Raw genomic sequence first — 25,145 nt, forward strand, 5'->3', positions numbered from 1 at the left:
AAAATATCATAAATGTGGCCACACTGCCCAGTGAACCAGCTAAACCTAGTATTTCCTTCAGTAGTCAAATGATTGCCACAGACCCCCCTGGCTAAGCCAGTCCTGGCTAAGAATAGACTGCAGACAAACAAGTGTGATAGTGGCAGTGTTCTAAAAAAAAAAGGCCTTCTTTAATAGATGACATTCACATAATCACAGTATTTTTATCATGGGATATAAGCTCTCAGCATTTTGCCTTCTGCCTGCATCTCATTTTGATGAGCAATACATAGAATGGCCACAGTATCTATATACTGATCCTAAAACTTGGCATACTTTGGACCTTGATACATCACCTTTCTTTATATTCTATTTGATTTCATTTGTTCCTTGAATTGATCTATTTAGGATTGTTTATTGCCGCATTGAGTAAATTGCTTAAGATGAATTGGTATGTATGTTCTACTGCCTAACCTTGCCCTAAAAGGAAAACCAAGATTTGGAGATTTGAGTTTATTTTCAGGAGCCTTCAAGTGAAATTAGAGAGATGTGTTCATTTAATTAGCAGTGTGAGAAAAAGCAACTGAACATAATAAATCAGAAGGTCAACCTGCAATTAGCTTCTCTAGTGTGATACTGCCTTAGGAAATTACTCTTAGCAACTATTCTTGAACAGAAAGTACAAAAAGCCAGACTGAACAAAACTAAGGGATTGATCTAGTACTTTGTAGTTCAATGTGATTCTGTTCATATATAAGCATAGGTTTGACCATCTTGGCTCTGTTTCATACCCATTTTATAATAGGGATTGACCTCTTAGCTTGTCTTTTATAATGTCAAATTATGTCACCAACACTACACAGTAAATAAAATCCAAAGATCATTCATCAAGATTAGGTCTGAGTGATTAGTTGGGTCTCTGTTATTAAAATACATATTACAAATTCCTAGCTAATGCTATGGCAACATATAAGGATTGCAGACTGGAGCCCTATTCCCAAATATGTAGAGGCTTGTATTCCCTGCAAACTGCCCAGTTATACTCACCATCAGAAGAGCTACATATTTCAAAGACGATCTCATTTTTGAAGTACTTTAGAACCTCAAAATCTTCTACATAAAACACCATCTCGGGTTTCCCACTGATCTCCATCAGCTGTGTTTTGTTAGCCTGGAACAGCCCCACTGAGTAAATGATTATATTTTCCTCTCTCAAAGCTTCTGCATGGTTTTTCACCTCATCTTGTGCTTCCCCATTAGTTATCAGAATAAGAACTTTCTTGACATATAGCCGTGCTCCTTTGACAGGTTTGAAATAATTGGACACAAATTGCAGTGCACCTCCAGTGAGTGTGCTCTGTCCCATAAGAGACATTCTCCCAATAGCATTGTTGATATCTAGTTTTGTCAAGTGTTGATTTAGTTGAAATTCTTCTTTGCATTTATCACTGAATTGGACAACTCCAACATGCACCGTTTCTGGACTGACATCAGATTTGTCCACTAGCAACCTCATGAAGTTCTTCATTTTTTCAAAGTTCTCAGTCCCACTGCTTCTAGAGCTGTCCACCAGAAACACAATATCTGTTTTCTTTTCTTTGCAGACTGTTAGAAGAGGAATAAAATAAATATAGTAATATTTGATATATCTTTTTTATATTTACAGTAGTAAATAATATTTACACAAATATTTAAATATTTACACTAGCTGTTAAGTAAAACATATTGGAAATGAATATACTGCATTGGACCGTGGTTGTTGAAATGATGGCATCTGTACCTTTAAATATTATTTTTCAGTTGTTAAATTATCTAAAAGTTTTACTTGTTATCTTATTATATATTTGACAGCTTGTATCTTTGCAATACCCTAAGCCAAGTATATATACTACTTTTTGCTTAATTAAAAGTCTTATTTCCCAGATTACTTTTGCTAAAATAATGCAACTTTTTCACACTTCAATCACATATGAAGAAATATATCCTTGATCTCATAAGTACTAAAAAATATCATGGATATAATTCAAATTTTAAACAGACAGAAAAGTTAATCACAATTAAGTCAAATCTGGAATGCTTATATAATTATCAGTTAACAACAATAATCAGGAACAGTAACTCCATCACTAAGCAAAATGGTCATAAAGCAAAAAAAAAAATCACGTGTCTGAACCAAGCTATGACAGCAGTTCCAGCAGTTCTGGTTTCAATTGTTAAATGAATATCATGTGATTATTAAGTGTGAAGTCATGTGACTATTATTTGGGACTTCCTGCCAGCTTCCTCATTGACTTTGCTTGTTGCAAGTTGCTCTGAAAGTCATAAATTATAATCACAAGACCACAAAACACTGCATCATCATAATTGCATGCATAATTGCAATCTATTTCATTTTCTTAAAAGTTTTAAATTGCTGAAATCTATCATATTATGAAATCTCAGGAGCCTATGATGTGATAAGGGGGTCCCTATAACAGGATTAAAAGAATCAAGATGTAGTCACAACAGTCCAATCAAGGTTCCATCCACTTTTTATGTGCATATATGGCATATAAAAAACAAGTGGAGATTTGATTAGCCTATTATGGTGATTAACTTGCCTTTTTTATCATACCCTTAGATACCCCTAATATAAAATTTCCTGAGATTTTGGCCATTTCAGAAGTTAGTTCGTTAGTTAATGGCAAGCATAAGCTGTCCAATTGAAAATGACTTTGGGCGGCATGCTGTTAAAAATATGTCCAATAATTATTTAAAAAACCAAAAGGGGAAATAAGCCCAGAACTAATATAATTAACACCTGAGCAAAAAAATTCCCACAAAGCTGCATATTCCTAACCAGCCCCTTTGCCCTCATTTGCCACCCTAGAGGAGACATGCCTCTTACTTTGATTTATTTTGGCCAATGACCAGCTGGTAACAAAATATACCTGCTAGCCATTGATCAACTTTTATTAATAAAATATAAACCAAAACTATAATCCTTTACCTTCTGTAGCACAGATCTCCCGAACAACATCATTCTTTATGTACTTTAAAGAGGCAAAATCATTCACAAAATAAGCTTGATTAGTTGAATCTGCAATTGTGTAGATCTGAGATGCATTTGTATGTCCTACACCAATGGCATAAAGATTTATCTTCTCATTCCGCAATCTCCTGGCAGGCTCCTTTACATGGTCTTTTGATATCTGGTCTAATAACACAATCAGATGGCAGGGTACACTTCTGGAATGCTGACTTCGCAATTTCCTGAACAAGGGCTGAATGAATGTCAAAGCTGCTCCTGTGTGGGGAGTCCCACCAATTTGACGAATGTTATCAATGGCTTTCAATATATCATTTGTTTTGCCGTATTCCTCAAGATCAAACTCCAGTTCACTGGTTTCAGCATACTGTACAACTCCAATGCGGACTTTATTTGGGCCAATGGTAAACAATTTAACTACTTCTTTCAAAAATAATTTAAGATCCACAAAATCATAATAATCAAGGTTTGATGAACCATCAATGAGAAAATAAATATCAGCTTCTTCCATATCCACACATCCTGTAAGTGACAGAATGTTGGTGCATGATGAGATATTTAACCATTGAATACAAGTATCTTTTTGTTGACTTCTATCTTTCCCTTGGCATTACGCTAATGAGGCAACCATTGACTTGTCCATCACAGTCTTGGACCAAGCCACTGAAACTGGGTAAACAGGAAAGAAATATCTATCGTTTTTTTCAGAATACATAGATACATGTAAAATCTAGATGCACAGGTTTTTTTATATAAAAAAAAATTGACTCATGGCTACACATTAACCAGAGAAGAATAGAATTAGTGACCAAAGGCAGAATTTCATGTTTAATGTGATGATGCAAAGCAGCCAATGCTGTATTATGCATATTAACAAGCCTGAGATATTTTCCACTTTTTGTGGAATGTTGGAATAGGGTTCCTTTAGTGAAATAAGAATTCATTTAAACGTTTTGTTGAGTATTTAAATAATACACACAATAGCAATTCAGAAGAAAATTGATTACAATTTCATTCTAAATTTTATTCCAAAACTATATATTTAAAAAGCTAAAGAAAAAAGAAAACATACAATGATATTATTGTAACTCCACTACTTTTCTGCAATATCAAAGTGAGAATATGACATGATTATATATTATAATAATAAATTATGGTACATCATTAGACAATAATATTAAAATTATTTAATTTAGTTTTTAAAAAAGAAATGAAGTATCATATTGTCAGTCTTGCCTTAAAGCTGATACAAAGGCTGTTCATAGGCTGAGAGTTGACACATTTATTAACCTTTATTATTATTATTATTAATAATAATAGTAAAGTTGGAAGGGACCTTGGAGGTCATCTAGTCCAACCCCCTGCTCGGGCAGGAAACCCTACACCATTATTTATGGCTCCTGAGCTGTTGCAAACAAGTGGCACTATAGATTCCATTTTTTAAATAAAAATATTGATATCCTCCCCAAATATGCAGCCCCTAACACACCATGTAAAGCACAGTGCAAACTTTCCATTGTCATAAATCTACTATTTTAGAGTAATGAAGAATTTTCAGAAATCTTATGTGTTCTTTGATCTTTGGGTTGATCTCATAAATATATTCCTCTATAGATTTTGTAACATTTCTTACAGCTAGTTAATAAAAACTACCTTTTTATTATATATTTGAGTGCTCAGTTTCTAGAATGTTCTCACATCAATTTTGGCAAGAAAACAGTTCTTGTAGAACATGTTTACATACTTCCCTCTTGATTTTGCCTGTTAAGAGCCCACCCCTGCAAACTTTGTTGAGAAGAAATTACCTTTTTTCAGAAGTTCTGTTCTTTTGGTATCCATGTAGAGTTTCTGCTGTATTTGATTCATAATTTTCTTCTGAAAATCCAGAGATTTATTAAGCAACTGAGAAAATGTACTTAGTTGAGTAACATACTGTGGTGATGGATAAGCAGCAATCTGGGTTAGTTGTGTAATATTGGCCTCTTTAATGCCAACAGCAAATACAGTCACACCAGCTCTTCTGAGCAATTTAGCTGCATCTCTCACATCCTCTTCTGAAGGCCTGTGACTAATCAGAAGGGCTATTTGTTCCACCCCTTGAGCCTTCCTGCTTCCAGCACTGGCACTGAAGACTTTCTGTCTTGTAAAATTAATGGCAGAACCTATGTTAGCTTTTCCTGGCTTAGGCGATAGGCCCTGGATATGTTGTAGAAGGTGAATTCCATCAGTTGTCATCTGCAGTGAAGATATCACCTGGGGCTTAGTGCTGAAAGTCACTAGGCCTATTCTTATGCATTTCTCCTTCACATCCAAAGAAGATACCAGGTTTTCTAAAAAGAGCTGCATCTTTTCAAAGTTTGTTTGTGACGAGCCTGCATCCACTATAAATACTAAATCAGCAACTCCATCACTATGACATGCTATAATTAGAAGGAAACACAACGTTGCATTTTGGATTCTATATAGCTTTTTCAAGTACCTCTATTAGTGAATCAACATATCCACATTTATCCATTCCAAAGTATCTGCTTTCTGCTTTGTTTTTGCTCTGGCACATCTTTTCCAAATAGTGCCTTTCACTGAACTATAACCTCCACCCTCACTAGCCAACAAGGTTTTGGCCAGGCTGGAAAATATAGGCACATCTGGAGCACACAAGGTTACTGGGAAGAGACTGCTCTAGGTCAGTAGCATTCAGTTTTTTGGCAAGTAGAAACTACTGAGGGTTGTCAGAAAGGAGAATTATACTAAGGATAAAGGTCCTAACTTTGGGAGGGTGGGAGTTCAAATCTGTCAGCATAAAGACCTAACATGCCTATTTTCTAACTGTTGTATTGCATGAAAACTGGCAACTTTTTGGAGGAATTAAGATTTATTTCTGAGAGCCATAGAATAAGAAAGAATTATTGGTGAGTCAAGTGCATCCCCCACCAGCAGGAAATGTTTGTATAGTACAGTGATGGCGAACCTTTTAGAGACTGTGTGCTCAAACTGCAATCCAAAACCCACTTATTTATTGCCGGGTGCCAGGTAGGCATGGACTACTGAGTGGGCATGGCTGTGGGTGTGGCCAAGGTGGGCATGGTCACCTCGATGTTGGGAGGGATGCCTGTGGGGGCCAGGCAGGATTGGGGGAGATTCAGGGAGTCTCTGGCAGGTGAAGCGGTGGGAGGAGGCTCGTCCTGTGGGGTGAGGTGAGGTAAGGCGAAGCAGGGCAGAGATGCCATTGTCTCAGGGCAAGGCAAGGCAGGGGCTGAGGCAGCCGCTGCCTGACACCATTGGCCCCCACACACAGAGGCCAGTAAGCGCATGGGGGCCGACAGTGTCTGTCAGCAGCCACAGGCTGCTGGCCCCTCGACTAGCGTACTGTGGGGCTCTGCAGCCCACTACCAGTAGTTCAGAGAAGCCGCCTCTGAGCTGGACGGTCGGCCGACAGCTGAGAAGACGATGCAGTGGGTCGTGCCTGGGAAAAGGAAAGCATGCGAGGCCAGGAGGGACGTGGGGAGGGAAACCAGCCATGGTGGGATGCATCCAGCCACGTGGGACCTTGGTGAGTTAGCAAGTAGCTGGTTGAAGAGAGATGGTTGCCATCTTCGAGGCATGGCATGTGTGCCCACAGAGAGGGCTCTGGATGCTGCCTCTGGCACGCGTGCCATAGGTTCACCACCACTGGTATAGTAAATCGGGATGCAGATATTTAGATGTACTTTTATTAAATGTTTCTTGACCAGAGATCTCATAATACATCCAGTAGCACAAGGCATTATATTTAGCACTGTCTTTGCTATTTTTCTATATAATAGTATCCAGATCCCAAAGCTATTTTTTCACGAGGCAGCTGTATTTTGTTGTTTCTTGTTTCGTAAAAAAGCACCTTTGGGATAACTATGACCTGGATGACTGAGAATCTCCACAGACAATAGTTTCCAGAGTTGCATTCTTGAGATGAAATTGGAATAAATAAATAAACAAACAAACAAACAAACAAACTCATTTTGGTAAGTAGATATGCTAACTTTCCAACTACCTTTTAAACGAATCAAATTTACACTTTTGTGGCTACTACTAATTCCTTTTTAATAAATCTATTAGTCATGGAATATCTTACCTTCTATTACTGTTTTGTAATTCATGTTTACAGCTGTCATATTTAAAAGGTTTATATCAGTATTACCTATCTGAATAGCTTCAACCACAATCCTAGAAATATTCCAAGCAAATAAACTAAGATCTTCTATTCTAGGAAAGAAGAAATAAAATGGCTTTGTAGCCATCAGACGTAGTTCATCAGTAGAGGCCTCCTCCACCCCAATTGAAATGATATTTACTCCAGCTTTCCGCAGCAGCCAACCAGCTTCTTTTATATCATCTTTAGATTGTTGAGATGTAATCACTATCAAAATCTTGGATCTTTCTTCTCCAAGAATTGGTTTCCAGTAATCAATCTCATGTATTCTGTAGAGAACACTGCCAGTTTTTAATAAGCCAGTTCTAAGCACCATTTTCTTTTTGATGTGATTTAACATTGGATTCTTCCCTTTGTAGGTATCCAGTTGGAATTCACTATATACTTGATCAGTATATTGAGCAAGTGCAATACGATATTCATTAGGGCCAAAAGGTAAAATCTTGATTACTGTACTAATAAATGTTTTGACATGCAGGAAAGATGTATTACTACTGGAAACCAAAAACATAATATCAACAGGCTTGGAAACTGAAAAAGAAGAAAAGATATAATTATATCATGTAATGCTTAAGCATTATGGCTATAAAATAAAATGTTCAAGTATTTCAGTACATTTTCAAAGAACCCAATAAAGTGAACTATGCAACTGGAAGCTAAAAGCCTAAAACTGCTTTTCAACACTTTGTAGAACAAATCATAAGGTATAACTAGAAAAGGCCCATAATCTGTCATGGACCTTGAAGTGCAGTCATTAGAGTCCTCCAGCATTTATTGCCACTTAGAAGCTGGCAAGCTGGCAAAGGGAAAACATTGTTTAAAATATGATTAGAGATTAAAATTAATTTGACTTGTTTTAAGTGAGATGGTTGGCTATATAAGTGTTATTAATAAATACATATTTAATTTTAATTAGAGCATTGAATTTAATATTGGAGTTCATGTTAGCCCATGACAAAAGAGAGCTGGGTTCGTGGCAGTCCTTATATGTAAAGGCTATTGTGTAATCTTGGGCCAGTTACTATCTCATCTACTGCCCAACAGAGAAAAGTTCTAGTTATGGAGGAAATAGAGGAGGGAGGTCTATGCAAGCCCCTTGAATATCCCAAAGATACTTTCTTTCAAAAGGCAACTGGACTTACTTGTTTTGATATAAGATGTTTTGCTTCTCATCCAAGAGGCTTCTTCAGTTCTGACTGAATGGTGGAGAATGGATGGATTTACATTCCTTGCAGTCATATGGTCATTAGCCCTCTGAGAATCTAATGACATGACATGACTGCAAGAAATATAAATCCTTCTATTCTCCACCATTCAGTCAGAACTGAAGAAGCTTCTTGGATGAGAAGTGAAATGTCTTCTATCAAAACAAGAAAGTACAGTAGCCTTTTGGAAGAAAGCACCAATGGGACAACCATGACCTGGATGACTGAGAATCTCCATAGACATTAAGCCTCTTAAATTTCTTTCCAGAGGACCCCAGATGGCATTTTGTTTAAGATGCCTTCATAGCACTATATTTTAATTCAGATATTAATCTTTTCCCCAAAGAATGAACTGTATTTGTATGCAAAGAAATTTACAGGGAACAGCAGAATCCTCTCTTTCTATTCCTCTGTCTTCTGCACAAATACATCATCATAGGAGGAAACAATATTATTTCAGTTTTTAAATATCATCTGCTATTCATTCCTGAAGACTCGTGGAAAAGTTAAAGGCATACTGGAGTGCAATTCAGCAATTTTTAATGAGCAAAACAAACTAATAAAAGTATTCTCATTTTTAAAAATTGCAGTAACACTGAAAAAAGATTTTTAAAGTTCTCCAGATAGAAAATTGAAATAAGTAGGTCATCAACTGGCCATTAAAAAAAAAGTAAGTCTGAGTAGCAGTCTATTTCTCAATCAATCAAAACCTATCAAAAATAGTGCCATAAAAAACAAAATAGAAACACAAGTTAAGATAGGCAAGAAAATGGTAAGTGAGCACCTGTCCAGCCTAGATGAGTTCAAATCACCAGGACCAGATGGATTACACCTCAAGATTCTGAAGGCACTGGCAGGTGAGATCTCAGAACCACTGAACTATATTTTTCAAAGATCCTGGAACATAGGGGAACTACCAGAGGACTGGAAAAGAGCTGATGTAGTTCTCATCCTCAAAAAAGGGAAAAAAAATGGATCCAGGAAATTACAGACCTATCAGCCTGACCTCAATACCTGGGAAGATCCTGGAAAAGATAATCAAACAACGAATCAACGAACACCTAGAGGCAAACAAAGTCATTACTAAAAGCCAACATGGGTTTGTCAAAAATAGATCATGCCAGACAAATCTTATTGCATTCTTTGACCAAGTGACAAAATTAGTGGATCAGAGGAATGCTGTGGACATAATTTACTTGGACTTCAGTAAGGCATTTGATAAAGTAGATCACAACCTACTACTTGACAAGATAGAAAAATGTGGGGTAGACAGAACCACCACCAGATGGATCCGTAGCTGGCTGACCGGCCGTACTCAGCGAGTGGTCCTCAATGGAACTGCATCTATATGGAGGGAAGTGTGTAGTGGGGTGCCCCAGGGCTCTGTTCTGGGCCCAGTACTCTTCAACATCTTCATCAACGATTTGGACGAAGGGATAGATGGGGAACTCATCAAATTTGCAGACGACACCAAGCTGGCAGGAATAGCCAACACTCCAGAAGACAGGCTTAAGATACAGAAGAATCTGGACAAACTTGAACACTGGGGATTAACTAACAAAATGAAATTCAAAGATGAAAAAAGCAAGGTTCTACATTTAGGCAAGAAAAAACAAATGCACAAGTACAGCATAGGTGGCACCATGCTCAATAGTAGTAACTGTGAGAGGGACCTCGAAGTCCTAGTAGACAATCACCTAAATATGAGCCAGCAGTGTGCTGCAGCTGCCAAAAAGGCCAACACAGTGCTAGGCTGCATTAACAGAGGGATAGAATCAAGATCACGTGAAGTATTAATACCACTCTACAATGCCTTGGTAAGGCCACACTTGGAATACTGCATCCAGTTTTGGTCACCACGATGTAAAAAAGATGTTGAGACTCTAGAAAGAGTACAGAGAAGAGCAACAAAGATGATTAGGGGACTGGAGGCTAAAACATATAAGGAACGGTTGCTAGAATTTGGTATGTCTAGTTTAACGAAGAGAAGGACAAGGGGGGACATGATAGCAGTATTCCAATATCTCAGGGGCTGCCATAAAGAAGAGGGAATCAAGCTATTTTCCAAAGCACCTGAAGGCAGGACAAGAAGCAACGGGTGGAAACTAATCAAGGAGAGAAGCAACCTAGAACTAAGGAGAAACTTCCTGACAGTGAGAACAATTAATCAGTGGAACAGCTTGCCTCCAGAAGCAGTAAATGCTCCAACACTGGAAGTTTTTAAGAAGAGACTGGACAGCCATTTGTCCGAAATGGTGTAGGGTTTCCTGCCTGAGCAGGGGGTTGGACTAGATGACCTCCAAGGTCCCTTCCAACTTTACTTTACTACTATTATATTATTTAAAACATCTTCTACCTCTTGTGTCACTTGCCAGCCTTTTCTCCATCTCATTTAAGGAAACTGACCTCTGATTTGCATGTACTCTTTGAATTCTAAGAACTATAAATTCCGAAGTGCTGGAGGCTAACTGGTTGAAAAGAACTGCTGATAGCAATCCTTTGTTATATGCTAACTGTCTTACATTTTTCACAATAATTCAAACACATCTTTCTTTTGGTGTCATATTCATGGAACTCCTGTTTTATACTACTAAATCTTAGCTGTTTCTAGGTAAATCTTACCATTAGGGAATTTTTAAAAAATCTATTATACCTGGTTTCTGAGCCATGAAAGTCTGTGTCCCAGTAACTATGAAAATTAATATCAACAGCATTTTCAAAGTTTGAGCAATGTTCCAATCCTTAGCTGTAAAGTAAAAAAAATTAAATGCCATTTATATTTATTTCACATGTAATTGCAATTAATTTTGAACTGTATGACAAGAGAATATGACATAAAGATGAGCCAGGGCCTAAAACAAAGGCCAATATTTGCACACACAAATTCACATATTTGATATATATATAAACCCATACCATGTATGCCAGGATATTATCCTCCAGTAATATCCATAGGGACATGAAAACAGGCAAGATGATAGTCACAGCGTCATGATTGAACCCAGTTTCCTACTTGTACATGTATTGATGCATATCTAACTATTGAAGGCAACAGACTACCTTAGAAAATGGTAGACAGGCTTTGTAGTGGGTTTAATTTTTTCTCTCACAGAGAGTTATAGTTGGGAAATAATAGTCAGGACAAACACTAAGGGGACTGCAGCTGGTGTCTCTACAGCATCTGTTGTATGAGGTGGCTAGTTGAACATTTCCCTTTTAAAACTATTATCAGAACTAATTATTTCATTTTACATTTTGGCAAGAGCTTGTCTACAAACCTATAGATTCAATTTACGTTAAAACAAGTTTAACTTTGGCTAGACATGGCTTATTCCTCCACAAAGGTCGGCAAGCATTCACAACCTAAGTCTTGCCTGTTGTACTTGAGAGCCATGCAAACAATCCTTAGAGACTCCAAAAATTGCCAGCAAATTCCAATTTAATATGTTTGAAGAGAAAGTAAGCAAATAGAGAATTCTAAAATACACTGTAATTAGTTTGAATTAGGAACTTTATTTTAATCTTGGAATCCTTTTCTTTTCTAATTAGTTTAGTAAAGGTCTTAGCCTAAAACCATGTATGAATCCCTGTCATAGACAATTGTTTTCAGTTCATATCAACTAGGTTCACATATTCTCTAAATGCGAATCAGGCCTCTGCTTCTAAGGGGCAGTAATTTCTGGGCTCTTAAATTATTATTATTGGGCCTTGAGAACAGTTGATAAAATAATTCTATCTCAAATACTATGGCACAACATTTATATCTGTAAACTATATCAGCCTTTTGAGGACTTTTTAAAAGTCAGCCACTAATTTTGTTCCATTTTGTTGCAGTCAATATGATATAGCAGTTAAGGCTGGGAGACTATAAGTTCTAGTCTGCCTTAGACACAAAACCAGCTGGATAACCTTGGGCCAATCATTCTTTCTCAGCTCTAGAAAGGAGGAAAAACTCGGCAAGGATTTTCCAGGTAGTTGCAAGGAGTCACTACTGACTTTACAGCATTAAAAAAGTTTCATTTTAAAAACAACACTGCATTCATTCTTTAACATCACTACTATCCTTTGCATTCTTGTCCCATGACTACATTATAAACAATCAATCCCTAATAAAAAAAGTGGTTCCACTCAAAGTAAGTTAGTAAATGTGTCACAAATTTGATTTTCAGATAAAGTTTCTAGCAAGTTTCAAAAATCAAGATATCATTAACTTGCTTTAGCTCCAAAAGACACAGTTGGTTACACTCTATTGCTCAGATTTTCTGAGGAGATAGAATGCTCAGAATGTTTGCTGTGCGAACATTCAAACACATGGTAATGTCTGAACAAGTGCTATATTTGTATACTGATCTTCCATCCGATGAGGCCTCATTTTTTCCATTCTTTGACATAAATGTATAATTTCTTACACAGGACAGCAGAATGTATGCTGAAAGCCAAATGTCTTGGCAAGGCTTTAATTTGCTTTGCATATGGTATTAATCTTCAAAAGCCAAACTAAGTCCCTGAACATCAAAATGGACTTGATAAAATATATTTATATTTGTAAACTAAGTAAAGTGTAGAACAAAAATTAATTATTCTGCAGCTTAATTGTGGTTTGCCTTTTTTTCACCAATTCAAAAGGTGTTCTCTCTCATTGTTTTTTAACAACACCAAGGAAGTCCGTTATTGCTGTGATAAATAAGAAGGTTAAAACATCTCCCCACAATGATAAAGCAGTGTTTCAGTATACTATAATCTATACATTTTTTTAAAAAAATGTTATTACCATTCTAACTTATAGGATTTGAAGCTGGCTATTATGGATCCCTATTGCCTAAAATCACTGTCAAGTACCTACTGATAGCAAACAAACTAGGTGATCCTAATTTTTGCATTGCTATGCAAAGATGTTATACTACAATAAGGAAATGTTCTTCCTTATTAAAATTTCAAAGGTTTTGTCAAATTGTTGAATAAACTGATCTATATCTGATTTAGATTATCCTAACATGATGAAATCTCCAGTGGAGACTGCTAATAAGCACTTTGCCCTTTAACAGATGTCAAAATAAAGCTACAAACAATGGAATCAATTGAATATCAAAAATATAACTCAGAATCTGAAAGATTAGTCCTATCTCCCAGATGAGATCTGCAGTGTGAGATTAGCCATTTGCTAGAATATCACATAGATTACAAAAAGGTTGTTATATTCAACTCTCATTATGATTCTAACAAAATTCACTGTTATGTAGGCTCAAAATACTTTTCTGCTTGAGGCAAAGAGAACAAACTTGTCCTCAGTATAAAGGCTAAACCAGTCATTTAGTCATCTGAGGCAAATAAAAAATTCCATAAATCTCTTCTTATAATAATATTAGTCTCTTCTTATAATAATAAAAAAACATTAACAGAATAGCAGAGTTGGAAGGGACATTGGAGGTCTGTTAGTTCAACGCCCCCTGCTCTGGATCTAGGCCAGATCCAGCCCACGATTTAGATGTGGCCCAGGGGGCCACCCTGGAGAGGGCAAGAGGCTGACCGCTGCTGCCTCGGCCATGGCCCACCCCAGCCCGACCAAGTGCTTCACCTGGGCGCGTGTACAGGAGGCGGCGAGTGCAAGAGGACTGGCAATGGCTGGAAGCAGCTGCAGCTCCTTGGCCCTTTGGCAAGCCAGGGCATCAAATAAGCAGCACTCAGCCCTGTCAACAACAACAACAATAACAATAACAATAATAATAATAATGATAATGATAATAATAATAATTGGACTGGAAGGGACCCTGGAGGTCTTCCAGTCCAACCTCCTCTCAGGCAAGAAACGCTATACCATTTCAGACAAATGGCCGTCCAGTCTCTTAAAAACTTCCAGTGTTGGAGCATTCACAATTTCTGGAGGCAGGTTGTTCCACTGATTAATTGTTCTATCAGGAAATTTCTCCTTAGTTCTAGGTTGCTTCTCTCTTTGATTAGTTTCCATCCATTGCTTCCTGTTCTGCCTTCAGGTGCTTTGTAGAATAGCTTGAGTCCTTCTTCTTCGTGGCAACCTCTGAGATATTGGAACACTGCTATCAGGTCACCCCTCGTCCTTCTCTTCATTAAACAATACATGCCCAATTCCAGCAACCATTCTTTATATGTTTTAGCTTCCAGTCCCCTAATCATCTTTGTTGCTCTTCTCTGTACTCTTTCTAGAGTCTCAACATCTTTTTTACATCGTGGTGACGAAAACTGGATGCAGTATTCCAAGTGTAGCCTTACTAAGTCATTCTAAAATGGTATTAACACTTCACGTGATCTTGAATCTATCCCTCTGTTAATGCAGCCTAGCATTGTGTTGGCTTTTTTGGCAGCTGCAGCACACTGCTGGCTCATATTTAAGTGATTGTCCACCAGGACTCTGAGATCCCTCTTACAGTTACCACTATTGAACAAGGAACCACCTATACTGTACCTGTGCATTTGGTTTTTCTTGCCTAAATGTAGAACCTTGCTTTTTTCACCATTGAATTTCATTTTGTTAGACAGCACCCAATGTTCAAGTCTGTCAAGATTCTTCTGTATCTTAAGCCTGTCTTCTGGAGTGTTGGCTATTCCTGCCCAGTAGCTTGGTGTCATCTGCAAATTTGATGAGTTCACCATCTATCCACTCATCCAAACCATTGATGAAGATGTTGAAGAGCACTGGGCCCAGAACAGAGCCCTGGGGCACCCCACTACACACTTCCTTCTATGTAGATGCAGTTCCATTGAGGACCACATGCTGAATACGGCCTGTCAGCCCGGTACAAATCCATCTGGCGGTGGTGCTATCTAACCCACATTTTTCTAACTTATCAAGTAGTAGGTTGTGGCCTACTTTATCAAATGCTTTACTGAAGTCCAAGTAAATTATATTCACAGCATTCCTCTGGTCCACTAATTTTGTCACCTGGTCAAAGAATGCAATAAGATTTATCTGGCATGATCTGTTTTTGACAAACTCATGTTGGCTTTTGGTAATGACTTGGTTTACCTCTAAGTGTTCACTGATTCATTGCTTGATTATCTTTTCCAGATTCTTCCCAGTTATTGAGGTCAGGCTGATAGGTCTGTAGTTTCCTGGATCCATATTCTATTCCTTGTGCTTACATAATGTTGAATTCCAATATTGCATGATCATTCCCCCCCACCAAGGTTCCTGTGGCTTCAATACCTTTTATCATTTCATCTCTGTTAGTGAGAATTAAGTCCAATACAGTTGATCCCCTAGTTCCCTTCTCTACTTTTTGGAGACAAAGTTGTCTGCTAGGTTTGACAGGAATCTGTTTGATCTTCCATTTGGTGCAGAGTTTGTCTCCCAGTTGATGTCAGGGTAATTAAGTCCCCCATTACTATTGTGATGTGCTTCCTACATACCTTAGTTAACTGACTAGCAAAAAGTTCATCTATTTCCTCTTTTGGTTGGGTGGCCTATAGAATACACCTATGGCAATGTCATTTTTCCTTTTTTATATTGACCCAAATGCCTTCAAGACCGTTTTCATCATTGTTATGCTCTATTTCTGTAGAGATGTAGTTATTTCTTATCTAGAGAGCAACTCCAGCTCCTCTTTTATTTAGTCTATTTCTTTTAAATAATTTAAATTCCTCTAACTGTGTGTTCCATTTGTGTATTTCATCCCACCAAGTTTCTGTAATGGCAACAATATCATATCTGCCCTCATTTACCTGAATTTCTAATTCACCGTTTTTATTGCTCATACTCTGTACATTGGTGTATAGATATCTGAATCCTTTATAGCTGATCCTGTGTTTACTTTCTTCATAACCTGTGTGGTGCCTGAGTTTCCCTATTTCCTTACCACCCACCGCTACATCTGAGTACAGAGTCACAAGGATAATTTTAAGTAAATCCACTATGTAGAATATTTATCATATTCTAGTGTAATTTCTTACTTTGAACTGGGCAAGCCCTATTTTTTTTCATTATTATTATTCTCAATGCATAGGGAACTTTTTTTCAACATGTCATTTGAAGTACATTCTATCAGACTATTTGCTTTCTCTCAAAAGCTCTTCAGCATTTGAGATGATTAAACATTGTTCAATTGTCATTTGAGAAGTAATAGTATTATGGAAGCTGTTAAATAATATCTCTTGACACTCCTTTGACTGAAGACTCAGATTTTTGTTTATTTATGTATTTACAATTAGAATTATTGATATTTCAGAAAACTCATTATTATGTAACCCTGGCCAGTTAATTTCATTTATTTGTTTACAGATCATCATTTGCAGAATGATTTTAATACAAATTATTCAGGTTTATTATCTTTCTATTGAAGTTTTGCAAATATCAACTTTCAAATCTGCCACTTAGGATATCCATTTGCTATTCAGTGTTTATTCCAGGAGAACAGTGTCCTGATTTTTCCCAAAGCTTTCTTTAACTATACCAATAAGCTTATGAGTCCATCAGGCACCACCCTGAGTGGGTTATGAATGAATATACACTAAAAAAAGCAGAGTGCAATATTTAATATCAATGAAACAAAACACAGTATTAAACATCCAACACTTCCTATCATCTTTTTAGGTTTAGCTCTGTGATAAGATATACAGCTTCATCAAATATAATTTGGTAATATATACTCCTTTTTTTTCAAATATAGGAAATCTTTGGTACATTTTTTTTCCCTGAACACAGCTTTCAAAAGCTGAGAGACATTTTTTCAAATTGAGTGTTTCAGAGAATAAATGTTGTCAGTTACTGTTGTGTGGGCATTTGGGGAGAGGGGAGCTGTTATATCATACAGCCTGTAATTTTGAAACATCTTCAGGTCTGAAAATGGGGTGATATAAGTTTCCTATTGATTTGGGGTTAAATCCAGCATTACAAAACTTAGCTAATAAGAATCCTCATTATCCATTGTTAGACTTTTCAGAGACCCCTAATCTAAGTAAATTTGAGACATGCGCAGAAAGAAAGTTTCCCTTTTTAATTCCCTCTGCATCAGCTTCTATCTCTGTTTTCTTGGACATTTTGTAGTAGACTTCTAAGAAAAAAAACAATAAACTAAAATTCAGTTGAAAAATCATTTCAGGAAGTCAATAGAGGAGAAGTTCTAGTTGTATTTAAGTAGCACTAAATATCATTTTATTTTATTTTTTCTAAATTATTTTTATTAAAAAACACAAATAATATATTATAACATACAAACAATCGCTAAGTTCACTAGAGTCTATAAAGTGGAAATGGGAAGTTGTTAACACTGTGGTGATTAAATATTTCAAAATAGAAAATTTATATCAATGTTAACATTTTTTCTAAAATAAGCAACTCTATGTTCAAATGTATTTTTTAAAGTTCTAGTCTTCATCTCCCTTCATTTTTCCAGGAACTCCACACTATGTTTTTTAGAAGTACCCATCACCTATATAACTTGTTTTCGTTTTTAGATAGATACAAGAAATCTTCTTTCTTACTCTCTCAAAATCTAATTTAGTTTACTTCTTTCAAAGCAAATAATCACAAGGTAGTTAATTTTTTCTAGAGATAGACTTACTTTGAGTCAGATAGATTCTTCGTTTTCCTAATGCATTCTAAATCATGAATGTTGGAGACATTTTAAAAGGTATTTGCTAAAATGTTCAGCTGTGTTTTGTTTGTTTGTTTGCAACTGGTTTGCCCAAACAATAATATTTAGACATTTTAATTCACATGATCTTAACATTTTGAAGGAAAAACTGGTAGTGGTTATTATAATATGTCTTCATTTAAATACATAAGCTAAAAAGTTATAAGCTGATGCCAGGATTTATATATCTTCCCTTATAAAAATATTGTATGTCATTCTTGTATTTAAATACTTATTTAGGGGAGAAGATTGAAAATGAGCCCAATCACCATAATTTAAATAACCATGCATATCCAGAACAGATATTTAAAAAAAACAAATAAAGCTGCAATTTTATATGCATATCCTGAAAACAGTTTCTATTGAACTCAGCACATATGAAGAGAGATCTAATAAGAGACATTGTGTGCAGTAATGAAGTCTGTTGTCATATTCAGCACCAAAGACAGTTGCTATTTAACAAACCTGCAACTGGTCCAAAGAATCTCAGAGGTGGGACTAAGTCTAATTGATTTGCAGTCCTAGGATGTAGTTGTAAAAATGTTGCAACAAAACTTTTTGTCCTTAAAATTACAGGCTTATCTCCCCGTTTCCTAATTCCCCTTTTATTCCTAGCAAATTTTCAATGACAATTCTATCACTAGCCAAGGAGAAAGTGACCGTGTCTAAATTTTGACCTATGAGAGTTTTTCTACTAACCTGAACTGCTCTTTGGGACTCAATCCAATCTGGTAAATTCCTTCTCCAGGAGCAGAGCTTCTCATATGGTTCTGGTATTTTGTAGCTTATAGCAAGAGAGAAAGGGGGAAAAAACGTGAAGCATCCTAAAATAAATTCTTCATATGCCTATTTGCAGGGTTAAATATTTTCCCCTCCCAATAAAATTTTGGCAAGCAAGTTGATGCCCGCTGATAACAGTTCTGCAAAGTCAATTTGGAGGGGGAAAAAACTGAGCTGTTCCTGAAGCTTCCTTTGGTGGCTGAAATGCTAGAAGAGCTCCAGTGGGATGAACTTCAAGTGATTTTCCTGGCCTTCCTTAATGCACCATTCTTGGCATTAGACAAAATTAACTGGAGAAGTTTCTTCCTTGTTCAGTCCCAGAAATGATTTTGGATTCAGAGTAGACAGGCAGGAGAACCATTGCTGACTTGTATAAATATAATATATTCTTCAAAGGTTTGCTGAAAAATGAATGGTATGTCCGAATACGTGCTTTAATACTCATAATGTGAGAGTATTTAAGGCTATTTCCAATGATAACAATGGAGGAAATGGCATTTCTAAAAGAGGGCTTATATTTCATATTGAACCATACTTGCAGTATGACCGTTGACCTGTAGCAACTCAGTCAATGCCCAAAATCTGTTGAAGGGCAAAGAACCCAAGCCACTGTCTGGGTCATTGGATTGATGTCAGCGATGCACATCTGTGGTCAGGACCACCTATGTTTCTCAAATCACTGGAGCTATCCTCTGAAGCCCTTCCAAAAACCATTTCCAAAACATGATTTTTCAAATAAGAGTAAAGAAACATATTAAATGCAGAGGAGTGTAGGGGGAATAATCACATAATCTGCATTTAATTCATTTTAATTTAATTTAAATTAGATGAGATTCAATAGACTGTATGTTTTATCCTGGCTCTATCCCACCTCTTTATGCAAATAAAAAATAAAGTCTTTTTTTTGCGTAAATCTCAATTCCAGGTATCTTCTAGGCAACTGTAGAAAAGCCATTTATCTATGAATTCTCCTGAGAAGTTTTTGATTTGTTACTCCACACTATAGCTGCCTATTCCTGATTGTCTCCCATCCAAATATCAATTAAGCCCAATCTTGCTTAGCTTCCAAGCCCAGCCAGTAGGACCTTTTTAGGACACCATACAGAACCCTGTTGTGTATTCCTGATGTAAGGGATGCTCAATTCAAGAACAATGTACCCAACTTTCAAAGAGAGGGAACAAAAATACTGAAAACATTATGTTAACCCATATAGATGACTACATTAACATTAGTTAAAGGGGACAATGTTTCATTAACAATTATTTCTTATTACCATTGCAAAATTGTTCATGAATATTCATTCAACAAAGAGCTTGTGTGCATGTAAGTTTGTGTGAAAAAGAGTATAACTTTCTTCAGATTTCTACATCTGAAGAGCCGTGGTGATGCTGATTCTGCCCATTGCCAGAAGTTCAATCCTTACCAGGTCAAGACTGACTCAGCCTTCCATCCTTCCGAGGTCAGTAAATTGAGGACCCAGATTTTGGGGGGCAATATGCTGACTCTGTAAACTGCTTGGAGGGGGCTGTAAAGCACTGTGAAGCACTGTATAAGTCCAAGTGCCATTGCTATTGCTGCATGCCAATGCATAGTGTAATGACAAGGGAGAAAACATGTATCAGGTCACTAAAAAACAAATAAAGTCAATAGCTGATTAGGTGGAAATTGTGTTGAAGATGTACCATGCTCAAGATAGTGTTTGATAGAGTTCTATGCTGGTTCTTTCCTCTGCATAAGAACCCTAAAACTAGGAGTGTCCATAAGATAGTATATTTTTTTTAGAAAAAAGGTAAAATGGCAGCCATAACAATGCAATCATACATACAATGTATACACACACACATGCACACACACACACACACAAACACACACACACACACAGATAGAACTTCGGTCATATGGCCATGATCATCATCACCTTTTGTTATCATATCCTGCTTGAAATGTTTATGAACCCTTAACATTTATTGGATACAAAGCTTAGCACTTGGCTTTCCAAACAGCCAAAGTATCACCTGTTCAGAAGCTACTTAGCTACATTCATATAGCACACTTAATCTAGTTATAGAATTAATGCTATTTTCTAAATTCATACAATACTTTGCAATAAATCATAAATAGACAAATAAGTTGTTTTCACACATACTAAACTTATACAAACTAAGCAAGGTTACCACTAACCAACTTTAGTATGTGTAAAATGCTTCTATTTATTTAACTGAGCGTCTTAAGCATGCTATATGAATTCAGCAATTGTCTTCAGTTGTTTTTTCAGACTTTTCCTAAAATGGGCCAGCTGGAAAGTTGACACTTGAGCTCACTCTATGTAAGTAATCACAAAACTATGTACAGATCATTTGTCTGGAACTAGTTCTAATCAAAAGAATTGAAGCATTGTGACCTTGAGACAAGGCCATGTTTTTAATAATTAAAAAAGCCCTCCCCCCCCCGAGTAAGGTTAGAAATGACTCTGCTCTGAGATATATTTCTTTATTAAATTTATATGGCCAATCAATTCCATAATTGTTCTGAATAACATACATTAAAACAGTATGAAAATAAAATAATAAAGACCAAACAATAAAACATACAACCTAAGATTCATATTCTCATAAGAGGTCTAAGCATCCTTCTTAGCCCAAAGCCTGGGGCAAAGCCATGTTTTTAAGAATCACTAGAAGAAGAGCAAGGAAAAAATCATATGCATATGATTTTCTGGGCAGATGCTGTTCAAGAAAAGAGACACTGCAATAGACAAGGCCAACTTCTTGGATCCCATTAAATGGCATCATTTGATCAATGGGACTCCCAAGCAAGGCAACTCCCATTGTACACAATGGACATAAAATACTAGAGAGATGATTCCTCAGATAGCCAGGCTCTACATCATGAAAGGTAGCAACCAGTACCTGAAATTGTATCGGGAAAGTAGCTTAACAACCAACAGAGTTAACAGAGCTCACAAAGCAGATGTTTCATGCTATGCATTCTCATTACTGCCTGAACTCGCTGTGTCCTGTATTATCTATCACTTCTGAGTAATCTTCAACCCTTTTGGACTATATCACAATATTCCTCATGTGAAATAACCAAGGCATGAGTGACTGTCTGGAGGGGCTCCCTAAGCAAGAATGGTTACAGCTGGCGCACAAATTGAATCTGTACGAAGATTTTCTTATCTGAGCTGCTGCCTGTTTTTTAAGCAAGAGTTTCAAATTTAGAACATACTTCAAAACGTTGAATAATAATAATAACAACAATTTTATTGTCACTTTGAATGTACATCAATCAGCATACATCAAAATGAAATTTTGATGCATACAGCTCTCAAAAGGCCACCACCTCTGATATATACTCCTTGTTCATGGCCAGCTCAAGTTGTAGATCTTCCATTTTAGTCTCTAGGGAGCGAATGATAGCAAACAGGACAGATGGAAATTAACCCTCAAATTAGCTTGTATTCCTGCAGGACAACCTTGCCTCCTTTCCTTTTTCTGATCCTGTCTCTTCCATCTTTTCCTTAAAGGGCCTCACTTCTTTTCACTGCTGGAGAACGCTGCCACCAACTCCTCCAAAAGCCTCTCTCCCATCCTCTGGGCCTGCCAACAGCCTCATCCAGTTCCTTCACTCCATAAGCCCCGGGACCTCTCCTCCTCTGCCTCATTTGGAAACAGTCCTGATTTGCAATAGAATCCGTCGCTGGGCCAGCAGTCAGATCTTGCTGCCAGCAGAACAATTTCAAACAGCGCCAATGACCTTTAACGGTCTCACTAACAATTCCAAAACAACTAGAAACTTGCCATGCCAGCAAACATTATTGGTCGTATGTCGTATATTACCTTAGTTCCACCACGTTGCTCAAACACATTAAAACCTTCCTGATCATGTGGCCTATATCCCTTAATATCCTTCCCAAAGCTTTTCACCTTCGAGAGCCAATGCAGCCACAGTCAATTCAGGTGCCGCCATCTTAGAACTCATGAATCATGAATAAGGAAATACAAACCCACTGAGGACTAAAACTAGAAATTCTACAAGATTTGATGGTTCCCACTCTTAATCCTCATATTTGGTCCAGAATGATGCTATGGTTAATGGTACTAAAAGCCAATGAAAACAAGCCATGGAGAACAAGAATACTTCCAGAAGCCTGGCTTCCAGTTTTGCACAGTAGTGCAGCAGCAGAGGGATCACGGGGCTCCGTACCCTATGGGCAATTTCTGCCTGTTAGGGGACCCTAAATGGGCCTAAAGTCACCATGTAGAAGCAATAAGGAAGGAGGGAAGTCCCGCTGAGTATGGAAAAACAGCAATCAATCTGATTCGTCTGGGAAAAGCCCTTCAGAAACCAGCAGGAGAAAAGCTAGCTTTGGCAAGGAGCCAAAGCCCAAAAGCACTATTTTAAACTGATTGTAAACAACATGCTTGGAACTGGGTAAGAACAGTGATTTTCTCTCTTCTATTTGATAATTGATTTCCTGGGGGGGGGGAACCCAAGAAGCAAAAAGCCTCTGAAGGTGAGGCTTTGCCCCACCCTTCTACAGACAGAAGCAGCAAATTAAACCTTTTAGTGGGGACAGAAATACATTGAAATGAAATGAATATAAGACTAAATCTGGAAAAAAATGGAATTGATGGAATGTGTTTTCCCTTTTAAAGCATGAAAACAGAAGAAAACAACTGTTTATTTTGAAATTGAAAAACTAGTGCTGACATCATGTGGTGGGTAAAAATATTGCAGTTGCTTCAATACAGGAATTGGCAAAGCCCAGGAAAAGATAACTTATTGTTGGTGACTTTTAATGTCTTAAAAACAGAGAATAGCTGTGACCCCCCCCCCAAAAAAAAATCTTTGGCTACCTACAAAGCGAGAATTATAAACTTTAGAAGAAGAAACAATTGATTTTCTGGATTATAAATACTTATTCAACTGTGACTTTAAAGCTGTCTGCAGAGAAAGGAAAACCTTGATATACCAAGAAAAACCAAATACTTTTCAGGAGGAAATGTATGCTATGTTGCAACTAATTCAAACAAAAATGATCTCAAACTATGAGGAATTTAAAAATAACTGAAAACATAAATGAATACATCTCCAATTTAACTTTAAAACAAAAAACTCTCAGAAAATAAAAATAGAGAGTGAGCAGATAAAGCAGAAAACTTATGAACCAGAGGACAGAGATTTAAAGATGGAACCTAACAACAGAAGGAAGTGTGACTCAACCCAGATGGGAAAAAAACTTACAGGAAATAATGGACATGTAAAAGATAACTTATACTCTAAAATCACAAAATAAGTCTGAGGACAAGAAAAAAGATTTGACAAAATGGATTGCAGAACTTAAGAGACAAAAAATGATAAGAGAAATTAAGAGAGAAAGAAAGGGGAAAAAATTCAATGAATATGAAGGGGTGAAACCTTCTTATAAAAACATCTCATCTGATTTGCCCTTTGTACCCACAACAACATCCATAAAACTATAGGAAGATTTTTTGATTCAGAGAAACATATTGATCAGGAAAGATGTTTGGCAAAAAGAAAAAAAGGCTAAAGTGAGAATCAAGAAATTAGATGATGGGAAGGAATATTTGAAAATTAAACATCTGTTTGAATATGGTTAAAGAAATAGAAACATTTTGGATATAAATGAATTTTAATTTAAAAGGGATGAGCCCCTCAAGCAATATAGTATTCTTGATATTAATCTCTTCCAATAAGATAGATAAAATACTCTCCTGGTGTTTGGAGTTTCCAAACGAAAGCTTGGCAGCTTTTAATAAAGTATATTTTTATATTTATACTCTCCTGGTGTTCGTATTTTATTTGTACAAATTTACTTAAATTTGTTTTGTATTTGAGTTAAAGTACATTATTGATTTTGTTATTTGTATAGCTGGATAAGTTTATTTAGAATTTGTTTGTTTATTTGTACCCTGTAACCAGCTCTGGGAAGTGAGGGGGGGAGGGAGGGGGTTATTTTAGGGGGGATATTGTTAAAAACTTGTATAAAACTTTTCAATAATAATAAAAAAGAAACATCAGAAGCTTTGTGCACAGATGTATGGCACAATGGAAGACATGGTTGTTAGGCAATGGTGATGGATTGTCTTAAGTCTTAAGTCCGCTGCTCTTCACCCTGTTGACCCGTGACTGTTGTGCCAGATTTGCCGCCAACCATATTGTGAAGTTCGCAGATGATACAACAGTAGTGGGCCTTATTCAGGATGACAAGGTAGAAGCTTATCTTAAGGATGTTGAGGGGTTGGTGAACTGGTGTAAGGAAAACAGTCTAGTTTTAAATACCGGAAAAACCAAAGAGATCATTGTTGATTTCAGAAAAGACAGGCACAGCCACACT

The 25,145-nt window shown here is 36.8% G+C and overlaps 1 protein-coding gene across 1 annotated transcript in view; it reads right to left on the bottom strand.

Moving 5' to 3' along the window:
- The window catches only part of LOC120304932 (collagen alpha-6(VI) chain-like), a 64,247-nt gene extending 41,494 nt beyond the window's left edge, over window positions 1-22,753 (bottom strand). The window contains exons 1-6 of the mRNA XM_039336063.1: window positions 22,711-22,753; window positions 11,052-11,144; window positions 7,116-7,724; window positions 4,813-5,427; window positions 2,969-3,529; window positions 1,027-1,584 (exon numbers count right to left, since the gene is read on the bottom strand). Coding sequence (XP_039191997.1) covers window positions 1,027-1,584; window positions 2,969-3,529; window positions 4,813-5,427; window positions 7,116-7,724; window positions 11,052-11,144; window positions 22,711-22,753 — 2,479 coding nt within the window. The remainder of the gene's footprint in view (window positions 1-1,026; window positions 1,585-2,968; window positions 3,530-4,812; window positions 5,428-7,115; window positions 7,725-11,051; window positions 11,145-22,710) is intronic.
- Window positions 22,754-25,145: the final 2,392 nt, after the last annotated feature.

The sequence above is a fragment of the Crotalus tigris genome, unplaced genomic scaffold (assembly GCF_016545835.1).
Source record: "Crotalus tigris isolate CLP2741 ecotype Arizona unplaced genomic scaffold, ASM1654583v1 scf7180000017666.27876245, whole genome shotgun sequence".
Lineage (NCBI taxonomy): Eukaryota > Metazoa > Chordata > Lepidosauria > Squamata > Viperidae > Crotalus > Crotalus tigris.